The 21,250-nt window shown below is 38.9% G+C and overlaps 1 protein-coding gene across 4 annotated transcripts in view; it reads left to right on the plus strand.

Annotated features, from left to right (window-relative positions):
• RGS17 (regulator of G protein signaling 17) overlaps positions 1-21,250 on the plus strand; it is a 63,352-nt gene that overhangs the window by 32,368 nt on the left and 9,734 nt on the right. For 3 of the 4 annotated variants that reach the window (XM_087939330.1, XM_087939328.1, XM_026705029.2), the window contains 2 exons: positions 2,518-2,661; positions 20,980-21,069. In XM_087939330.1, the coding sequence (XP_087795456.1) occupies positions 2,543-2,661; positions 20,980-21,069 (209 nt within the window). In that variant the 5' untranslated portion in view covers positions 2,518-2,542. The remainder of the gene's footprint in view (positions 1-2,517; positions 2,662-20,979; positions 21,070-21,250) is intronic. The other variant, XM_087939335.1, reaches the window with a different exon arrangement.

Raw genomic sequence — 21,250 nt, forward strand, 5'->3', positions numbered from 1 at the left:
TAATTTGTGGAATGGAATGGAAAGGATGGATTTTGTGGCAGGCACCATTTTGTCTCCAGTGAGAAAGGGTTTATGGCTTCTCAGAAACTTATCTGAGACACACTCTGTCTAATTGTAGAACTGGCCCTGGCTACGGTCTTTACACTTTGCCTAGTCATAGAATTGTAAATGTTAATGAGGAGGGCGGAGCATGCGTGAATATATAGGTTAACAGTGCTGGTGGCAGTCTTATATCTGTCAAGATTCCATTTCATGACATTGTTTCAAGGCCACAGGGATTGTTCCATGCTAATTGCTTTTATGGGCAGAATGCAGTATGTGGAAATTAATTATTCCTAAATATGGCAGAAGGCGTTGGGCAACTTCTATGCAGTTTACAGTGGACTATGCTTCATAGGGCAGCTTGCTGTTTAATTATAAAGGATCACAGAACAATCTTGGTCTATGAATGAAATTAATAATGTTTCTCTAAGTTGCTTCTGCTTAATGGTGTCCATCAGTGGCTCAGCTGATTGATTGCTTCTCTAAGTAGAAATGACAATACCAATATTAGTGGCAACTAAGAGAGGATGTTGCTGGAATAAATTATAGGTGCAGTTGTGCTTCTCTGAGAAATAGAAATACTTGGTTGTTTCACTATCAATATGTTGCCCATAAACACTCAATCTATTCCTTGGACCCTATGCATCTAAATCATATAAAGATTTAGACTACTGAAATCTATAGGATATATTTTGGGACATAAGTAGATATGGATATGAACTATAGGAAATTGTTTTATCTATTCATCCATCTATCCTTGATGGGTTTGTAAAACCATTCATAAATTTGCTTAGGCTCCAGACAGCAACTAATATATTGGATCTTCTAAATATGGTCTTCCTGTTTCTTTAGATATTGAAAACATATATATAGGACCAGACAAAAAGAAAGGAAAAACATAACATGATATACTGAATGTGGTTATTGACAGATTTCTGCCAAAACCAATTAAGAGAACACTTAATTGGCTTTTACCCAGTTTAACTGTTATGGATATCTATCTCTAAAGGATACAAAAAATGTAGAATTGTCTCTTTAAGACTGGAGAATCTTGCTCTGATAATTTGGCGATGCGGGAGGCAGCAGGGATACTCAGCATTAAACAGTGTTACCTTCATTATACAGACCTATGCATCATCCAGCTGAATTCAACTGCTACATGTATGGACCATCAGAATCTGAACAAATATATTCTGCCTGTAATAATAATAACAATGACATAGCCAAGGATCTGGCAGAACAGATTTTCTACATGGTAGCATACATCTCATTTTGTATGTTATAAAGCTGAATTGTACAATACCATAATCTCCTCTATTACCTAGATATTCAATATACTTTTCTGTTGTTCATTGTCACTTTTCATGTAAACAATGCCTACATCTGTGTATCTCCAGTACAATTCTTTTTCTGAACAGAAAATGCAAAATGCTACAACAGTTTTATCACTTTGTCTTAAATATTACCTAGTGTTACATAAACTGTGAGATGCACTTCAAAGATTATGAATAAGAAAGAGAGTCCCTGGAGCTAAATGAATATTGAATAATAAGAAAGGACCAGTGAAGGATTTTAGTTAAGTTACATGGATACATATACAAAAAATAAAAATAAAAGAAACAATAGGACAGGGACGGTAGGCACGTTGGTGTGCTTATGCACACTCCCTACAGACCTCTTAGGAAAGGGGTGAGGTCAATAGTAGACAGTGTAAGGTTAAAGTTTTTGAGGTTTGGGGAAGAAACCATAGAGTCAGGTAGAGTAGAGTTCTGCAGTTTGAATCTGAAAGCCTAATATCACTGCTTCTGGGCCAATAATAGGCAGTTGGCTCTTTTTGTTCTCACAACTAATTGCCATTGGGTGGGCTGATTAGAGTTGAAGTCCAAGATCTCTGTGCAGGAACACCTTGTCTGTCCCAGCCCTGCTCCTCAAAAACATCTGGGCAGGCAAAGAAGTTTGCCATGTCACCCTTTTGCTTCTCCATCCAATCTCAATACCCACACAAAGTAATTATTTTGCTGAAGGAAGGAACCATCTTCCAAGCATCTCATGGATGGATAAAATGCCCTTAAAGCTGAATTCTTTCTCTCTTGGTCTGAAGGGCAAAACTTGAATTGGGAGAGAGGTAAAACTGTCCAGTGGGTAGATAAATACTACCAAGTCTTATTCCCCACAGACATGAAAGTATTTGAAAGGAAAGAAAAATCTTTTGGTTCCCTGAACATTTCCTGCAAGGATAGAGGTCCTTTATGATTACTACCCTGCCATTTTCCCTCCTTTTTTCTGCCAAAGGAAATCCTGCTTTATTAATTAGGGACAGCAAAACTACTGAGATTAAATTTGGCCCCTGTTAAGTCTCTTAAACCCAGCTGTGGTTGATGGCATCTGTAGTTTTGAGCTTGAAGGTGGGCCTGAGCTATTGGGATATATTTAGCTGCATTCCCTTGATTTTCTCTTATGTCTACATTCTTGTAGCCACAGGGGTGCTGAAGTAGCTGAAATGAGAAAAAGGCAACAGTCCCAAAATGAAGGAACATCGGCTGTGTCTCAAGCTCCTGGAAACCAAAGAGCCAACAACACGTGTTGCTTCTGCTGGTGCTGTTGTTGCAGCTGTTCATGGTATGTCATGCCATCTCTTGAGTACCCTTTCCATAGGTTATATGACAGCTCCAAACCATCAGTTACCTGATGCAGAAACTAATTGGGGGAGAGGGGAACAGGGATGTTCTGCATAGAAAAGACATTGCACAACAGGTGCTCCTTTGGTGCTGATTTGTTGTGAAAAAATGCTTGTGTTTTCCTTATGTTTTTGTTTGTTGTGACCTTTGTGTGGCTTCAAAAATGTGATTAGTTGGCAGCCCAGATATGGCAATAGCATTGCTACCTCCAAGAATACATTCATATCTGAGGAAGTTTCGCTTGTATACAACTTGATTTTATTGTTATTGTAAAAATTAGATCACTTGTAAGGTGCCTTAAAACCTGGGGTATTTGATCAGTCTTCCTTCTGTGATCTTAATATTGCTATGTTTTCATAAAATAATTACATGATAACTCCCACTTTCTCACAAAGAAGGGGAGAAAGTTTGGATCTAGCTTAGCAAACTTATGCTGAAGTTTTTTTTATTTTTGAAGTGATTCCAATTCTTGGGGAGCAGCTGGGGTTGGGTGAGGGAATGAGGAGGAACAGAGAGAAAGCCAGTGCATGTTGAATGAAAGACAAATATGGACAGGATCATCCTGTTTATTACTATTTGATAATTTGATTAATAACCTACAGAATATATTTATAGTCTGGAAACATTCAAATTCCACCGAGATTCTTCAACTGGCAAAAGGCCACCATTTTAATGGGGATGGGGCCAGGAAAATTGTTGCTACTCAGCTCTTCCTAAACGAATCACCAGCTCAGGAAATCTCAGGCTGAAATCAGTGTTTATTTTCTGTCTTTAAAATAACCTCAGATAATCATGTGATATTTCCAGTATGTCCAGGGTGCCTGTCACTAAAGCATATAAAACTTTAATGTAAGAAGATTTATATGCGTGTGAAAGAGTCCAGCGACATCAACAAGGCTCTACAGCTATTTCACTTACTGAGGGGTTCCATACAACTGACATAACCTTTTCTCTCTCTTTCTCTCTCTCTTTCTCTCTCTCTTTCTGTGAAATTCCATTTCCAAAATTTCTTTGCACTGTAGCACTGGGACTGGTAAGCTGCAGCTTCCAGCATAATTTTGTAGAGCTCTCAACCCAGTTTTGAAAGACCTCTGCCAAAAAATCAGCTCAGAGCCCTGGCAGGAGCAATTTGTTCCTTCTCCAGCAGTCTCCTATTGGCAAAAAAAAAAAAAAAATCAGAAAATAAAATACAGGCTGAATAGTCAAGACCTTGTTGATGATCCAAACTCTGTCAAGGATCTTGGAGTAATCATCTCTAATGACCTAAGTGCTAGAGCCCACTGTAACTACATAGCCAAAAAGGCATTAAGAGTTGTTAACCTAATCCTACGTAGCTTTTTCTCTGGTAATATCACACTACTATCTAGAGCATACAAAACATTTGCTAGACCAATACTCGAATACAGCTCATCGGTCTGGAACCCACATTACGTATCTGATATTAGAACAGTTGAGAAAGTCCAGAAATATTTCACAAGAAGAGTTCTCCACTCCTCTACTCATTGCAGAATACCTTATGCCACCAGGCTCGAAATTCTAGACCTAGAAAACCTACAACTACGCTGCCTTCAGTCCGATCCCAAAGATGCTTTTTCAAGAGGCAACTTGAAAAACTTGAAAAAGAAAACTTTCTGGTTTTTCTTTGAAGATGTTTTGCTTCTCATGCAAGAAGCTTGTTCAGCTCTGACTGGATTGGTGGGGATGACACAGATAAACCTCCACGTGGCCTCAACGCCTCTATAAAAGAATGCAAATGACCAGCTCTCTGCAACGAGTATAAATCCTTCCATTCCCCACCATCCAGTCAGAGCTGAAGAAGCTTCTTGAATGAGAAGTGAAACAAAATGTCATCAAAGAAAAAATAGAAAGTCCAGTTGCCTCTTGAAAAAGCACCCTTGGGACAACCATGACCTGGATGACTGAGAATCTCCATAGACTATGTAGAGATTGTATTGCACAAATAAAGGTTAATCACCGATATCAGTTCTAATGCCTTGTCAACAGAATCTGTAGAATCCTAGCCTGGTTAGAACTAAAGCTGTTTCCTTGGTCTGTTGCTTTGTTGTTTTAAAACCAGAAGTGCCTATGCTTCGTTTTTAATTCATGTTCTTTCAGCTAGGAATATGATTATGCCAATTGAAGACTATCTTGAATAATCAGTTCTTCTAAGTTGGGGACTGAAGAATTGAAATAAAGGAATTCCCTTTTCTTGGTAAAGGAATTCAGGAGAGCCAATTGGGTGGAATGATTAAAGCCATGAAGCTGGAAAGTGGGAGACTGGGAATTCTAGTTCTGCATTAGTCATGAAATCAGGTGGGTGCCAAGAGGAAAGGAGAGATGCAGAGGGGGTGAAATCATAGCGGTATAGGGAAAATGAAGCAGTTCCTTCTCCTCCCTTATCCTGCATCTTCAAAAAAGTTGGACAGGACTCTCTGGGCTGCAAAAATCCAGGTATCAACCAAATGGCAGCAGAATTTTTGTTTTTTTCATCTCTGTTGCCATTCAGTGGGCATCCAGATATTTATATCCTCATCAGGGTGTGGAATTCAGCCCCAGATCTATCCTGCCATTGGGTGGCCTTACCTGTGCATCCAAAAGCAAGCCACTCTGAGTGATTTAAGGATGTTCATGGAAGATAGTTCTGGTGGATTAAGACACATAGATTTGATTACCAATAAAGCAAGAAAAGATCAAAGCAACTTGTTTGGAGCAGAATTCAGATCACCTTTCTCCATCTGGATCCCCCATAAACCCCAATTTAATTGGCACAATAACTTTGAATACATCTGGAAAGTGCCAGAAAGTCTGGATCAGAAGCGTTTTCTTCCGAGCACCTCCTCCTGTCTTAATCAATGGCAGTGGGAATTTTCAAGTTCATATTTATTAAGGAATTATAAAATACATTGTTAATCAGAAGACAGAGTTTAATAGCTACATTTTTTGGAACAGAGCAATACAAATGAGCCAAGGGTATACTGAATGCTTGAGCGATATTATTGATTCAGCCTAAGGCTGTATCTCTGCAGTAAACTTTTGATTGAGAGTTGGATTGGCAGAATAGAAAGGAGCGTTCACTCCAGCCACAGTTTCAGTCAGACTGAGAATGAACTGTTCTATCTTTATAGTTAAATAATTCATACCTTCTTTAGTGGTACCCTTATGCCATGAATAGAAATACTAGATATGGGTGGACAGAGTTTTGCCATTTAAGGGCACCTCTGTTTTATTCTATCTTTTAAATTGCTTTGATATTAGGAAACTACTACCGCTAGACTATTTATGCAGTAAGGTACACTGAGCCATGGAAGCTAAGAACAAAGCAAAAAGATTATTTCATTTTTTTTAAAAGGACAAATATTCCTTCTTATACATGGGCTTCTACGGGCTGGAAAGAGTTCATTATTGAATCAAGATTCTTCAGCATTTTTGTGAACTTTCCCAATTAAGGAAGTATTAAGTCTTTTGTATTTGTATTCTGTCTAAAAGTCACCTACATATTACAGCACCCTCCCAACTTGGTATAATTATCTTAGAGATTTGAGGCTGAAAGTGAGAGAATGTTACGATTGAGCACTTCTATACTTTAACATTTCCGGACTCTGGAAAGGCAGTATGTGCAAGATGAACAATGTAATTGGTTCTTTTTCTTCCTGTGCTGATTCACATGTTTGACATGGTTCAATTATTCAGTCACTAAATTGGGTGATGAGTCATAACTTCATTTCCTTACCAACTATCAGAGTATACTTTTCATACAGAGAGGTCTATCCCTAAAAATGAGGCAGAAATAATATAAATATAAGACTTTAGTAACATAGCTTACAGTACAGTAGTAAACATTTGATAAAATATTAAGGAAAGGAAAAGAAGAAAGAAGCACATGCAAAGATGTAACTTTATTCAATTTTTAAAATTTTATTTTCTTTCTTGATTTCAACGGCAAAGGAATAAATCATATCTGTACTCATCCAGTTTATATTCCATGGCTTATAGAAAGATAATAACTGAGATCAGCTAAGGTAGATGCTCTTTTCCCATTCAGTTAGGATGACAGCTTTAGTGGCATTTTTTTTTCCTCAATGGAAGCAAGAACCTCCATTCCTAAAGTTGCAGCCACCCAATCAGCAACAGTGTGTGGGAATGGCCTTGGGAGACAGGAGGAAGAGCTACAGCCTAGACAACAGTGTGATAAACAAAATCTGAGCTGGTTAAGATGGTTAAGCCTATATTTTACAGATAGCCAGAGCCATTAGTTGCATCATACCTATTCCCCAACAATAACTAACTTTAGCCTAAACAACTAGAGGGACAAGCCATCTTCATTTCGTCTTGGATAGAAAGACTCAGCTACTCTTCCTACTGTGTAAGAAGATTTACAGCACTCCCTGTTTCTCTAATGGCAAGCAACTTACGCTTAAGAGCCAACAATTGAGACAATGAAAGAGGAAAAAGGCTATGTTTTTCACAAGGTGGAAAATGTCTTCTTATATTTTTGGCCTATGGTTGAGCCTTCTTCCTTGGCTGCTGTCTTTCCTTCACTATTCATATTACGCTGGCCTTCCTGAACCCATGCCAACATCTAATAACCGTTTTGCCTGTTCCAGGAAGAAATGTTACTGGGAAAGGTGACTGTTGTTTGAGTGAAGAGAAGAACCATTCCCAGGTAGCAAATATGAGTTTTTGCATAAAGGTTTTGCATAGTTTTTTCACACATAGTGTTTGTAAAGCTTTGCTACGATCAAAACAAAGTATTATTCAAAATCCTGAAAGGGAAAGACTGAAAGGAAGGAGAGAGGTTGACACTTAGCTGTACGATATGAAATTGCAGTTTTTCCAAATTGGTTGAGGATCCCTAGCTTTCCAAATGATACATAGATATATATGTATTTTTAGCCAGCTTCGGGAATGGATATTTTGGGGCCTATAACGGCAGCATACCAGTGTTGGAACTCGAGATCCCAAAAGCTTCCAAGAGCGAACTAAGAATTTGGAATCATCAGCTGGCATGAAACTCAAAAACAAAACTGATGTCTTTCCCTCACACTGCTTTGGTAATCTGAAAGCACTTCTTCCTGACCTCATTACACAAATCTAAGTATTTTATTAAAAGGACTATTTCCCTTGTATGGGTTTAAATCTTTGCGTTCCTTCCATATAAGTTTTATTATGATTTTTTTTTTTAATCAAGTGAACAGACTTTTCCAAAACAACATGTAATTCGGTTGGTGCTGGTTTCCCTCAGAAATTTAGTATTTGTACCTCCTTGATCAGGGGGTGTCAAATTCACATCACGTTGTCATCACATGTTGTATCAGGACTTTTTCCCCCTTCGCTAAACCGGGCATGGGCATGGCCAGTGCATGGCGCATCTGGCCTGTGGGCTGGGAGTTTGACAGCCTTGTCCTTGATTATGTGTATTTGCATGATTATTATTGCAAATTATTATGCAGTTGCCCCATTTCAGGCATCACATTTTATTTGGGTTGAGACATATACAGAGGTGTCACTGATATATCTATATATATAGGTACAACACTGAAGACATCATGAGGCATATGATGTCACTTACTTCCTCAGTTTTCCTTTTGGAACCCTCCCATGCTTTCTCACAGCTTCTATTAATCCAATCTGTCTCAAGGCATCCAGTGATTTAGGCCTCTTACTCTGGCAAGAGCACACATTTGTGCAAATCATAATGCAACAATCTGACTGGCAATTTGATAGAGAAGATGAGAAAATGCTGCTGTGATGTTGGCTGACATATATGACTGAACATGGTGAACTGACTGCTTACTGTGTTTCTCACAAAATAAGTCTGGGCCTTATTTTTTTTTGACCCCTGAAAAACACGGCTAGGCCGTCTTTTCAGGGGTGACTAAATTCCCCCACTTGCATCCTCGGGTGGGCGAGTGGCGACAGCTTGGATGTTCAGGAGACCTTCCGCCACCGTTGCTTTCCCTTCTCCCTTGCTGCGCCCAGCGCAGCTGACAGGCAGGCCCTGCTTCCCGGCAGCAGAGCTCTCACCAATGCAGCGAGCACCTCCCTGCCAGACCCTCTGCTCATCCCACCAGGGCTGCGGCAGAGCTGTGTGGGCTGGGCAGAGCCGGGAAAGCAAGCCACAGGTGCACGCCCGCGGTTCGCTTTCCCAGCTCGGCCCAGCCCGCACGGCTCCGGTGCGGCCCTGGTGGGATGAGCAGAGGGCCCAGCGGGGAGGCGCTCGCTGCATTGGTGAGAGCTCTGCCACCAGGCAGGAGGGCCTGCTGGGCGCCCCAGGTGAAGCTCTTCGCACTCTGTCCAGTGCCAGGCAGGGATGGCAGTTGGGCGCTTCTCCTGAGGTGGGCCGATCCTGCGCTGCAGCCCCAGGAGATTCGCCTCCCCACATGAGGTTGGGCTGCCCTCTTGGGCAGGGGAGGCTTTGTTGTAGTAGGGTGTTGACTGGCCTCACATGGCTGCGCCAAATGCCGCGACATTCCTCTAATGCCACAGCAGCAAGGGAGAAGGGAAAGCAATGGTGGCGGAAGGTCTCCCGATATGAAGTGCCCCACCAACGCAGGCAGCACCATATCCGGGCATGCAACAAAAGTACTTCCTAACGGCAACCCCCCCCCCGCCATTCCCCCATTTCGCATGTTTAATATGGGCCTTAATTTGGGGGGGGAGGTATTAATTTGATTTTATGCCAATAAAACATGGTGGGGCTTCCTATTGGTGGAGGCCGTATTGTTGGAGAAACACGGTAGTATCTTGATATAGCATCCTTGGATCTCATTCAGCAAAGTTGTTAAGTGTTACTAGTTGCAAAATGAGGATGTGAATCATGATTTACAGCATATGTATTTACTATCCAGCAGAGATGTCTGAGGTGCAAACACAATATACATTCTCCCCCACCCTCTCTCTCACACACACACAGAGGCCAGGTTTGCTACACCCATTAGAACTAAGAACCCAACCTACTGAGCACAAACCTACTTTGTGTGAGGCAAGATTTTAGAAGAACTGAAGGAGCAATGCTTATGAATCCATTGTAAGATGTTCATTGAATAATCATTTCCAAGGAAATTTTTCCGGTCATAGGAGAATCACATTGTTGGCTTCACATTTTTAAAAACAGATCAAGAAGCTATAAGATATGATAGTGAAAATGTTCCCTGCCTATAAAAACAAAAGCCAAGCAGTGCTCCTTAACCATTATTTCAATACGTTGCCATCTACAGCTTCTTTAAAGATGGAATATATTTCCAGAAACAATTGCTACTTTTCAATTATGTTCATTTGTGTGGCATTCCTAGAATCAATCAACTTAATGTGACCAACATATTTATTTATGATTTCCTAATAAATTGAACCCATCAAACATACTGGCAATGTTTTCTTGGGCATGAATCAGAATGATTACATTCAGAGCCAAATTTGATCTTACTACTGAGAAACTCTTAGCAACTTGGGTGCGGTGCCCAAGGTTGATGGCCTATAACTCCACCTGTCAAATATTTACTCTGCAAATCTACAATAAGTTCTGGTTGAGGAACTGTTTTCTGGAAGGCATTTTTAAAATAGAAAAATCAGGCTTGGCGATAATGATTAAAATGTTAATCTCTTTTATCTGATATGAATGATTAGTTTTTGATTTATTTTTTTGTCTTTTATGGCCGCCTTTCACAACAAGACTGAAGAAATTGCATGCTGTGGTTTAAATTCAACCAATATCTCTGATGCATTTTTTTAAGACCAGCTGTTCAAAAACATTTTATTAGGAATCCTCAGGCAGACAACTGTATTTGTGCTTTGTAAGCACCATGATCTGCATCAACTTGGAGGCCCAATCCAAAAACCCATTAGGTGCCAATTTTGCTGAAGAACCATGATTCTTGATTATCACTGTGATGGGTGAGTGTGTGGAATGCTATGTGTAATTGCTTAAATACTGCAGGAAAATGGAAAGTTTCAACACTTGATTAACTATGTCCTTTTTTGGATAGTAGATCCTTTTTAGATAGGGATCATTTTTGCAGATCATTTATTTACTGCATTTCTAATTCACTTATAGTGTTTCCAATGCCCAGAACATCCGGAAGCTTTGCATAGAATCATAAGGTATCTCAGAGCTCTTCTAGTCCAACTCCCTGATCAAGGCAGAAGCCTTATGCCATCCTGGTCAAATGGTTGTCCAGTCTATTTTTGAAAACCTCCAATGATAGAGCACCCACAACCCAGGAACCTAGTCCATTGGTTAATTGCTTTCGCTGTCAGAAAATTTCTCTTTACTTCTAGGCTTAGTTTTTATTTTATTTTTTAAAATAAGTTTAAATACCCTATATCATACCCTACATCACCAGGCTTGAGATTTTGGGCTTGGACAACCTTGAACTACACCACCTACGGTTAGACTTAAGTGTAGCACACAAAATTATCTGCTACAGTGTCCTACCAGTCAATGACTACTTCAGCTTCAAACATAACAATACAAGAGCACGCAACAGATACAAACTCAATGTAAACCACTTCAAACTTGATTGCAGAAAGTATGACTTCAGCAACAGAGTGGTCACTACCTGACTCTGTTGCTACATCCCTTAACCCCTACTCCTTTAACCTCAAACTATCCACTATTGACCTCACCCCATTCCTAAGAGTCTGTAAGGGACGTGCATAAGTGTACCATCGTGCCTCCCGTCCCTGTCTTATTGTCCCCATTTATTTGTACCTATTCCCTGTATTCTTACTCATGTTTATACTTTTACCTATTATCTTGTAAGCGATTGACAAATCAAATAAATAAATAAGTTTTTAGATTTAGTATTTAAAAAATAATTAAGATATGGCAATATAATACTCCCAACATTAATACACCTAATGTAAACGTCTTTAAAATGAGATACAGAGGGGTATACTCACAAAGTATGTGGGAATAGCATAATCCAGCCCTAATTCTTAGGCTGTTAGATGCTAATAGCAAAGCCTTAAATTTTGGTTTCTAGTTTCAGAAAGACAGCCAGGGCAATTGTTTGAGCACCAGGTTCCTAAGTACAGGTAGTGCTCAACTTACAACCATTTGTTTAGTGACTATTCGAAGTTACAACAGTACTGAAAAAAATGACTTGTAACCATTTTTCACACTTGCAATATTTTCAATTTCAACTTTCACACAGATTGAAATGCTTGATAAGTGGCGTGTATTTATGACGGTTGCAATGTCCCAGGGTCATGTGAACACCTTTTGCAACCTTCTGATGAGCAAAAGTCAATGGGGAAGCCAGATTCACTTAACAACCGTGTTACTAATTTAATACCTGCAGGGATTCACTTGACCACTGTGATAAGAAAGGTCATAAAATGGGGCAAAATGGGGCTGCTGATCCAGTTCTACAGAGGAATGATTGAGTCTGTCATCTGCACCTCTATAACTGTCTGGTTGGCTTCTGCAACCCAACAGGACAGACACAGACTTCAGAGGATAATTAGGACTGCAGAAAAAACAATTACTACCCACCCGCCTTCAATCAAGGATCTGTATACTGCATGAGTCAAAAAGAGGGCTGTGAAAATATTTACAGACCCCTCACATCCCGGACATAAACTGTTTCAACTCCTTCTCTCAAAACGACGCTACAGAGCATTGCACACCAGAACAACTAGACACAAGAACAGTTTTTCCCCAAACACCATCACTCTCTGCTAAATAAATAATTCCCTCAACAGTGTCCAACTATTTACTAAGACTGCACTACTATACCTATTAATCCTCCCATCCTTCCTTTCACCCATCTCCTCCCATTTATGACTGTATGACTGTTGCTTGTATCCTAAAGATTTTATTGACTGTTTCCTAATATGATTTGATTGCTTATTGTACCTTATGACCATTATTAAGTGTTGTACTTTCTGATACAAATGCATCTTTTCTTTTATGTATACTGAGAGTATTTGCACTAAAACAAATTCCTTGTGTGTCCAACCACACTTGGCCAATAAAGAATTCTATTCTATTCTATTCTATTCTATTCTATTCTATTCTATTCTATTCTATTCTATTCTATTCTATTCTATTCAAAACTCTCTTAACCACCATCTTGCTTAGTAATGGAACTTTTGGGCTTCGTTGTGGCCATAAGTTGAGGACTACCTGTAATAACCTAGCACATTTAATTCAGAAACCTGACCGTGTCTGATTACCATCTGCTGTTAAATGTTTAGAGTTAAATCAGACCAGATTATCTGGTTAATATTTATTTACTGGTTTGGAGTTCTACTTATGGCACTGTTTCTAAGAATTGTTGATAAAACAGTATAAATAACAGTTCAATATTTTTAAACACTTGGAGCTAGGACATTAAATATCTCGGAGCAGTGAAGCTAGAAATCACTACTTAATAAACTAAAAGTCTAGAGTTTCATAGGGATGCACATCTGGTTTTACTGAATAGCTGAGCAGAATTTAGTGCTTTGTGCATTATGACCAGATAAAGAAAAATTACCATCCAACCCCACCAGCAGTGTAAGGTGAAATATGAAACTTTTTGACTAACTTATTATCTCATAGCCAATTTCCTACTTGCAGAAGGTATATTGTCTAATCACATATCATTCCAAATCTGCTTAATATGTCAGTTACAGCAAAAATAACAGTCTTGAATTTTGGAACTAAAGTGCTATTTTTGGAAACAGAATTAGGCAAGTCTTTCAGGACTGCCTCTTTTCTTATAAACCAAAGAAACTTATGAAATATCTCAGTTAGAAAAGAAGCATTGCTGTCAGCGTTTGCCCTTCTTAGAAATCTGGTAGAATATAAATAACTCCTTCACTGCACAGACTCAACCCGTTTGCTTAAAGAAACTTTCACACAGTCTCACATAATGTATGTTTATTTTCATTTAAGCACCTCAGTGGCCCAGAGTTTTTTTTTCCCTTTTCTTACTTTTTTTTCCCCTTCATGGTTGCATTTGTTTTATTCATTCAGTTGAATGAGTGTTGGAAAGAACTTATGTAAAAGGGCCTATCTGTCAGTAGGAGACAATTATAACTAGCCCAGGGGTGGGATTCAATTTTTTTAACAACCGGTTCTGTGGGCGTGGCTTAGTTAGTGGGTGTGGTTTGGTGGTCATGTGACTGGGTGACCATGGCCAACTCGGCATCACTCAAGGGGCCCTTCTCCTCACCTGGCCTCTCATGACAGTGGGGATGATGCAACGGCGGTGTGAAAAACAATCATGTCACTTTTTTCAATGCCATTGTAACTTTGAATGGTCACTAAATTAACTGTTGTAAGTCAAGGATTACCTATAGAAAAATACAAAAAGCGTCTTTGCTTGCAAAAACCTGCCCTAAATAAAAATCATTAGATTAAAGATACCTGCAAGCCAGAGTTACAAATCGGGCAGGGTGCCAGAGCACCTTGAGGAATGAAAATAGTTAAAATGCAGTGATAACTATCAGCAGCCAACTCTTGTTCATAAAGTAAAACCTTTTAGCAGAGAGGTCATTTAAGCTCTCCAGAAAGAGCACACCCAGGAGAAGCAATCCTTAGGTCCATTTGCACCACTTAAAGAGACCAGCTGGTCTCATTCATCTCACAAGATATCCTAAGGAAATCATCCAGATTTAAGGAAAGATCACATGTCTCCCAGAAAGGCAGTAAAAAAAATCAGTGCCAAGCTTGAATCCTGCCTCTTGGAAGTACACCCCAAAAGGACAGTGCCAGATACCATTAAAACAGTGAAGGAAGAACCCCTCCCCAGATAGAAAAAGAAAACATGAGACAGGAAAAAATTCAAACACAATACAAATAATTAAATCACAAGAGTAGCTATTGCTTGTTAAACCAATTACCAGAACAAATAGACACAGGAAGTAGCCATATTTCTCAACCCAGACTCTTTTCAGGAACAGAGATTAATCTTTTTCCTTCTAAACAAAGCTGAATAGGGAAAATTATCCCATCAATAAATACAGGATTAAACATCACCAAGGACCAATTAAACTTCACCAAAAACTAGTTTTAGACCAAAACTCAGAAAGCGTATGTAAACTCACATTTGAATGTCAATCTTTCTAGTTAGCCAAGAAGCCTTGCTGAATGTCACCCATCTTGGTTCCTTGTCATTAAAAAGCTTCTTTCTGCAGCTCTGCTTCGTTATTCAATTATTTCTTCAAAGTGCTGATCCTTGCATGCCAGCTGGAAGTATTTCCAGGGGAATATTTCTTCCCAACAGCAAGGTAAAAAGCTTAAAACAGCCCTTCCCCCTTAAGAAAGTATCAGGAAAGGAAAAAAAAACCTCCTTCTGAGACAGTAACTCTAGGCTTTCTGCCAAGAATGTAATAAGGGTGGAAAAAAACAAAAGGACATTTCTTCTAACTACCTGTTCTCCAAACTGCTTATAAAGTTAACAAGGGGTTCTATAGAACTGGTCAGAACCGGTAGAATCCCACCCCTTGAACCAGCCCCAAAGAAACATTTATTTCAATCTGTACTTAAATCCCTACAATAAGCATTTGTCTCGGGTGATGGATAGGGAAGGACAATGGGACTCCTTGTTACCTCCCTTACTGCTCAAGTACTTTGTTCATAGCCAAGCAGTCCATCCTCAAAACAACAACCTGCCACATTTCACAGCGGTTCTATCCCTTTCCCTTCAGGCTATATGAGGAGCCATCCTTTTGCAAGCTTTCAAGGCTGATAAAATTCAACAATCAAGGCAAACTCCTTAATTTCACAATACATGGAGAGACTTAGAGGTAGTTTCATCTGGGGAACTGTGACCATCCTGGACTAAGCAAAGTCCCAAAACGGTGCAGAAGCCTGGTACTCTGACAAATTGGCCATCAATGGGCACACAGACATAAACTTCATTTACATATCATTCAAAAGAGATAATCAACAAGCCAAAAAAAGAGGGGAGAGATCAAAACAACCTCCCACCTGTAATCAACACCCAGATGAGCAGCGATTAATGCCAAGATTAATATCAGACCAATAAACAAGCAGTAAATAATCCCAATCAAGGAACTATCAAATAAGTTAACAGTAAACAGGCCAATCAAAAAACCTCCAAGACTTCCTAACACTGACAGAGCAAGCCACTAGAATATAAAACAAGATCAGACCTCACTCTCTTCCAGCACTGATGATGTTATCTAGTTTGGGTAACGAAAAGAAAACAATCTAGGCATCAAGTCGAAGGCTCAGTGGTTGGAACTGAAACTTGGGAGACTGGCAAGCCAAAATTGATCACAGTTCTTGTTTCCTTTAAGCAGACCATGACTCTTCTATTACACTTTGGAAATATGTCTATTTGCCAATCTCCTGGGAGAGGTTCAGCTGGCCCCTATCCTATCCGGTTGTCAAAGAACAGCTCAAGATCCTGTTCAGCTAGGCAGCATAACAACTACTCCCGGACGCATCTGCCTTTTAATTGAATTTTGTTTTAAATATTTAAACAGCTAAACAGCGTGCTTTTTTTTTACTGTAGATTCTTTTATTGAATTGTTTTATGATTTTTGCTTTTGTATACTGTTCTGGGACATTCCCTGTTCTTCATGGGAGAAAGAGCCATATAGTAATAAAATAAACGAAAGTATTTACCTAAGATATTACCTTCTGACAAGAAAAAGCCTGGAAATACACACACATACACGCACACATACACCAAGTGTTAACAGTTAGTGTACCTGTGCATTATTGCTCAATATCTTAACCCCCCAGAAGGCAATTTTGTCAGGAATGCCAATAGTCACAAGGCACAAGCTTCACCCAGGAAGCAGTTTCTTTACATATATTTCAACATCTGTCTCCTTACAAAACAAGCATATTCAGTCCTTTTTCCAAGTACTTTATTTTTTCTACCTGTCTCCTGTTGTTCTCAATCCACTACTGCTACTTTTCACATCAATGTGTTCACATCCACTTATATTTTTTAAAAAAAATTGGCCGCAATAATAGTAGGATAATCCAGACCAAGAAACATGACCAGACCAAGAAACCTCAGAAGGTTGCAAACATTGCTGAATATATTACTACAAATATTTTGACATAGGATGCCAGTTGTCTGCATTGCTTAGACTTTGGGGAAAGTTCAGAGAAGAGCAACTAAAATGATCAAAGACCTGGAGACTGAAACGTATGAAGAATGGCTGCAGGATTTGGATTTGGCTAGTCTAAAGAAAGAAGAATTAGGGATGGCATGGTAGCAGTATTCCAGTATTTGAGGGGCTGCCACAAAGAAGAGGGGGGTAAAATTATTCTACAAAGCACCAGAGGGCAGGGCAACAAACAATGGTTGGAAACTAACCAAAGAGAGGAGCAACCTGGAATTAAGGAGAAACTTCCTAACAGTGAGGAGAATTAACCAATGGAACAGCTTGCCTCCAGAAATAACGGGCGCTCCATCGCTGGAGGTTTTTAAGAAGAGACTGGAGCAGTCACTTATCTGAAATCTGCTTGAGCCATGGCATTATTGTGTACCAACATTATGGTGCCTGGAATGATGGAACATGTTCAGAAAATTCATACTTTGGAAAAGTACATTTTAGCACACACAGCTCAATCACAGCATAGCATTGGTTAAAGTTAAATTAAAAATCTTGGAATTACAGTTTACTGTATGCACTAGACCATGGTTATAATACTTTCCAATGCAAAACCTCCACATTAGAGAATAATTCGGTATCAGACCAAGATATTCTAAGGAGTAACAAATCCTCCATACACCATTCGCTCAGTGTGCAGAATAACACAGGTGGCATCAAAATATAAAATAGCCAAAGACCTCTCAAAAGAAAATAGTCCTTTTCTGCCTTTTCATGATTGTCCAAATAAATTAGTAGTTTTCTCAATGTTTTTTCCTCAGTCTTAAAAGTGTTGTTCTTTTTCAGGGGTATTAAAATGCCATCCATGCATCCTGCTTGATTGTGATTGTAACCATTTATGGAGGGCAACGTTTCCTTTGAGTTGAACTCAACTCTTTGTAACACAAAAAATGTTTCATGTGAGCTGCATTGACTCTCAGTTTTTATTAGAAATTACTCAAACTTCTAATAAAAAATTTTGGACAAAGATATTATCTTGTGAATAATATGCCCTCATAGATATGGATCACACCACTTCCATGTTTAGCTTCTGAGAAATAAATATCTTGCTCTAGTAGAGAACACTGAGGACATGTTAAGCTCGGGATCTGTTTCTTTTGGATGATAACATTATGTTTTATTGTTTTCGTGCTTATTTTTCCTCAGATCTGTTTAGAGTGAAGTGATACAGAAATATCAATAATAAAAATATAAATACATTAGTATTTTACAGATCTAATAATAGAAAGTAGTTTATTATTAAAATAAACAAATTTATATTGGCAAAGTTTCTGGATCAAAATGCTATTCATCATTTTCATAGTATATATTGAGTACCTTCTGCCAAGGAATCCTCTCATCTTAATATATACAGTGGTGTGTTTATGTGTGTGTGTGTGTGTGTGTGTATACACACACACACACACACACACACACACATACACATACACATATGATTGCAGGCACCTAGAGGCATATGTTTTATTCATTTAAAATGATATATAACTTGATTAATTCTCAGGACAATGTCATGAATCATTCTATGACAAGCTCCTCATACTGCTGAGGAAATACTATTGTACTTTTTCCCCTTGTTCTTACTTTTTTTGGAGAATAATTTAACTCCTTACAGATATACATTGAACACAGCTTTTGCATTTGACACAGAGGGAGTTTAGACTGGGTGTGGTTTTTCTTATTCTCAAGTCTTAACAGCTGAACTTCAACACATGTTTATGTTATGGCTATTCTGTGATCTCAGTTAGTTTGTTTTTCACTTTATCCTTCTGCAACATGAGTTTTCTGCTCTGATCTTGGCCTATTATGGGGATGCCACACATGGCATTTGTGCCTGTAGGGAATCCCTTCAGCAAATTTTCAACACAGAAACAGTTAACTTCCAGTTCCACCGTAGCATTAATTAAAATACTGAAGACAATTTTTCAGGATTAACACTACAGCTTTGAGGCAGATTTTTATTTTTTAATTTATTTATTTGATTTGTCAATCGCTTGCAAGATAACAGGTATAAGTATAAACATAGTTATGAATACATGAAATGGATACATATAAGGAAAATAAAAAGAAATAATAGGACAGGGACGGTAGGCACGTTGGTGCACTTATGCACGCCCCCCCACCCCTACAGACTTCTTAGGAAAGGGGTGAGGTCAATAGTAGACAGTCTAAGGTTAAAGTTTTTGTGGTTTGGGGGAAGAAACCACAGAGTCAGGTAGACTATTCCAGACATTGACCACTCTGTTGCTGAAGTCGTATTTCCTGCAATCAAGTTTGGTGCGGTTTACCTTGAGTTTGTATCTATTGTGTGCTCTTGTATTGTTATGGTTAAAGCTGAAGTATTCATTGACAGGTAAGACATTGCAATGTATGATTTTATATACTATACTTAGATCGAACCGAAGGTGGTGTAGTTCTAGGTTCTCTAGGTCTAGAATTTCAAGTCTGGTGGCATAAGGTATTCTGCAATGAGTAGAGGAGTGGAGAACTCTTCTTGTGAAATATTTCTGGACTTTCTCAACTGTGTTAATATCAGATATGTAATGTGGGTACCAGACTGATGAGCTGTAGTCAAGTATTGGTCTAGCAAATGTTTTGTATTCTCTAGTTAGTAGTGTGATATTACCAGAGAAAAAGCTACATAGGATTAGGTTAACAACTCTTAATGCCTTTTTGGCTATGTAGTTACAGTGGGCTCTAGCACTTAGGTCATTAGAGATGAGTACTCCAAGGTCCTTGACAAAGTTTGGATCATCAGCAAGGTCTTGACTATTCAGCCTATATTTTATTTTCTATTTTTTTTTTTTGCCAATGTGTAAGACAGAGCATTTATTTGTTGAAATTTGAAGTTGCCATTTGTTTGACCATTCTGATATATAGTCGAGGCCTTTTTGAAGGGTAGCAGTATTTTCTGTGGTGTTGAATAGCTTTACATCATCATCATGCAGTTGCTCTTGATATGATCACAGAGATCATTTATGTAGAGTATGAAGAGAGTTGGTCCTAGAACACTGCCTTGGGGGACACCACTGTTGACAGGTACAGCATTTGATAGGAAGCTCCCAATTTTGACCATTTGTTGTCTGTTTGACAGGAATGCTTTTATCCAGTTATGCAGGTGTCCAGAGATACCATAAGATTTTAGTTTTAGGAGTAGTTTGTCTTATACCACTGAATCAAAGGCTTTACGGAACTCTATGTAGATTTTTCCCATCCTGCCTCTAGGATCCTCATCTGTCCCCCTCTTCCCTGGATTATGGGGTTTCCAAAATGTGTAAAACAGGAGTGTCAAACTCATGTGGTCATGGTGGTGTCATGTGATGTATTGGTACTTTTTTCCCCTTTGCTGAACTGGGGGTGGGAGTGGCCAGTGTGTGGCGCATCTGGCCCAGAGGTCAGGATTTGACAGCCCTGGTGTAAGAGAACTAATGGCACAGCACAAGGACAGTGAATCATGTCTTAAATGGTGTTTGTCACTTCCTTATGTTATATATGCATGCAATATAAAAATACAAATATTGTGCGTAAAGGATGGGAATTAAGCAGAGGCTCAGATCACCTTTATTTTAAAGGGAAAAAAAATCCAAGCCCCTTTCATAGGAAAAGGAAGGAAAATGTTATGACTTCAATTTTTGGAAATTAAAGACCAGTAGCCACTGCAATAGAGGAGTTATGAACTGACTAATAGCACTGCTAAATTAGAGCTATTAAAATATGCAAAAAATAAATAAATGCTTCAGTTAGAATTTAGTTAGTGGTTTTAAATTCTTCTACTTAGTCTTCAATTAGAGCATAATAAAACACCTATATTTTTTTCTTTCTCAGCATGTTTCTATGCATGTGATTTTACTTAATGTAGATAGAAAGATGTACTGGAGAGATTTAAATTATGCCATTGAATGAAATGTTATAGAAATTGTATGTATTTTTATAAAAAGGCATATTCTCCTTCTCCTGGACTTATTATGTCAGTTGAGGAAATACTCTTAATGGAAGCCTTCCAAGACCAGGGAACTTTCTTATGGGGGAGTCAACCATTGGTTTTCACTCGCTCACAGAAAAGTCTCGCCTTAATTCTGCCATTTCTCTTAAAGCTCTGGCTTGTTTTCTATGTTTTACATTCATTACTTTACATTAATTTTCTCTAGACAAAATAAAGTGTTGTACTACATTGCAGCCTCACTGTTAGGAATGAAGACAGAGGGGACAGCACAGGAAGACCAACACACACTAGCAAACTGGAGAACATCCAGGTCATTGAAGAGTGGTAAGTTTTTCATTTGTATTGTCTGGGGAAAGTGCTGAGGTTCATTCTTACTCTCTCCTTGTTTATTGATTATATTCCATTCCAGTTTTTAAATAAAATGGCCATAAGTGGGCATATGATGGCAGGGGGTAGGAGAGGGAGGATGTAGGGAGGGAGAGGAAGAGGAAGAGGAAGCGAGCGG

Source organism: Pseudonaja textilis, chromosome 1, assembly GCF_049901715.1.
Source record: "Pseudonaja textilis isolate UNSWEBS1 chromosome 1, rPseTex1.2, whole genome shotgun sequence".
NCBI classification, from domain to species: Eukaryota; Metazoa; Chordata; class Lepidosauria; order Squamata; family Elapidae; genus Pseudonaja; species Pseudonaja textilis.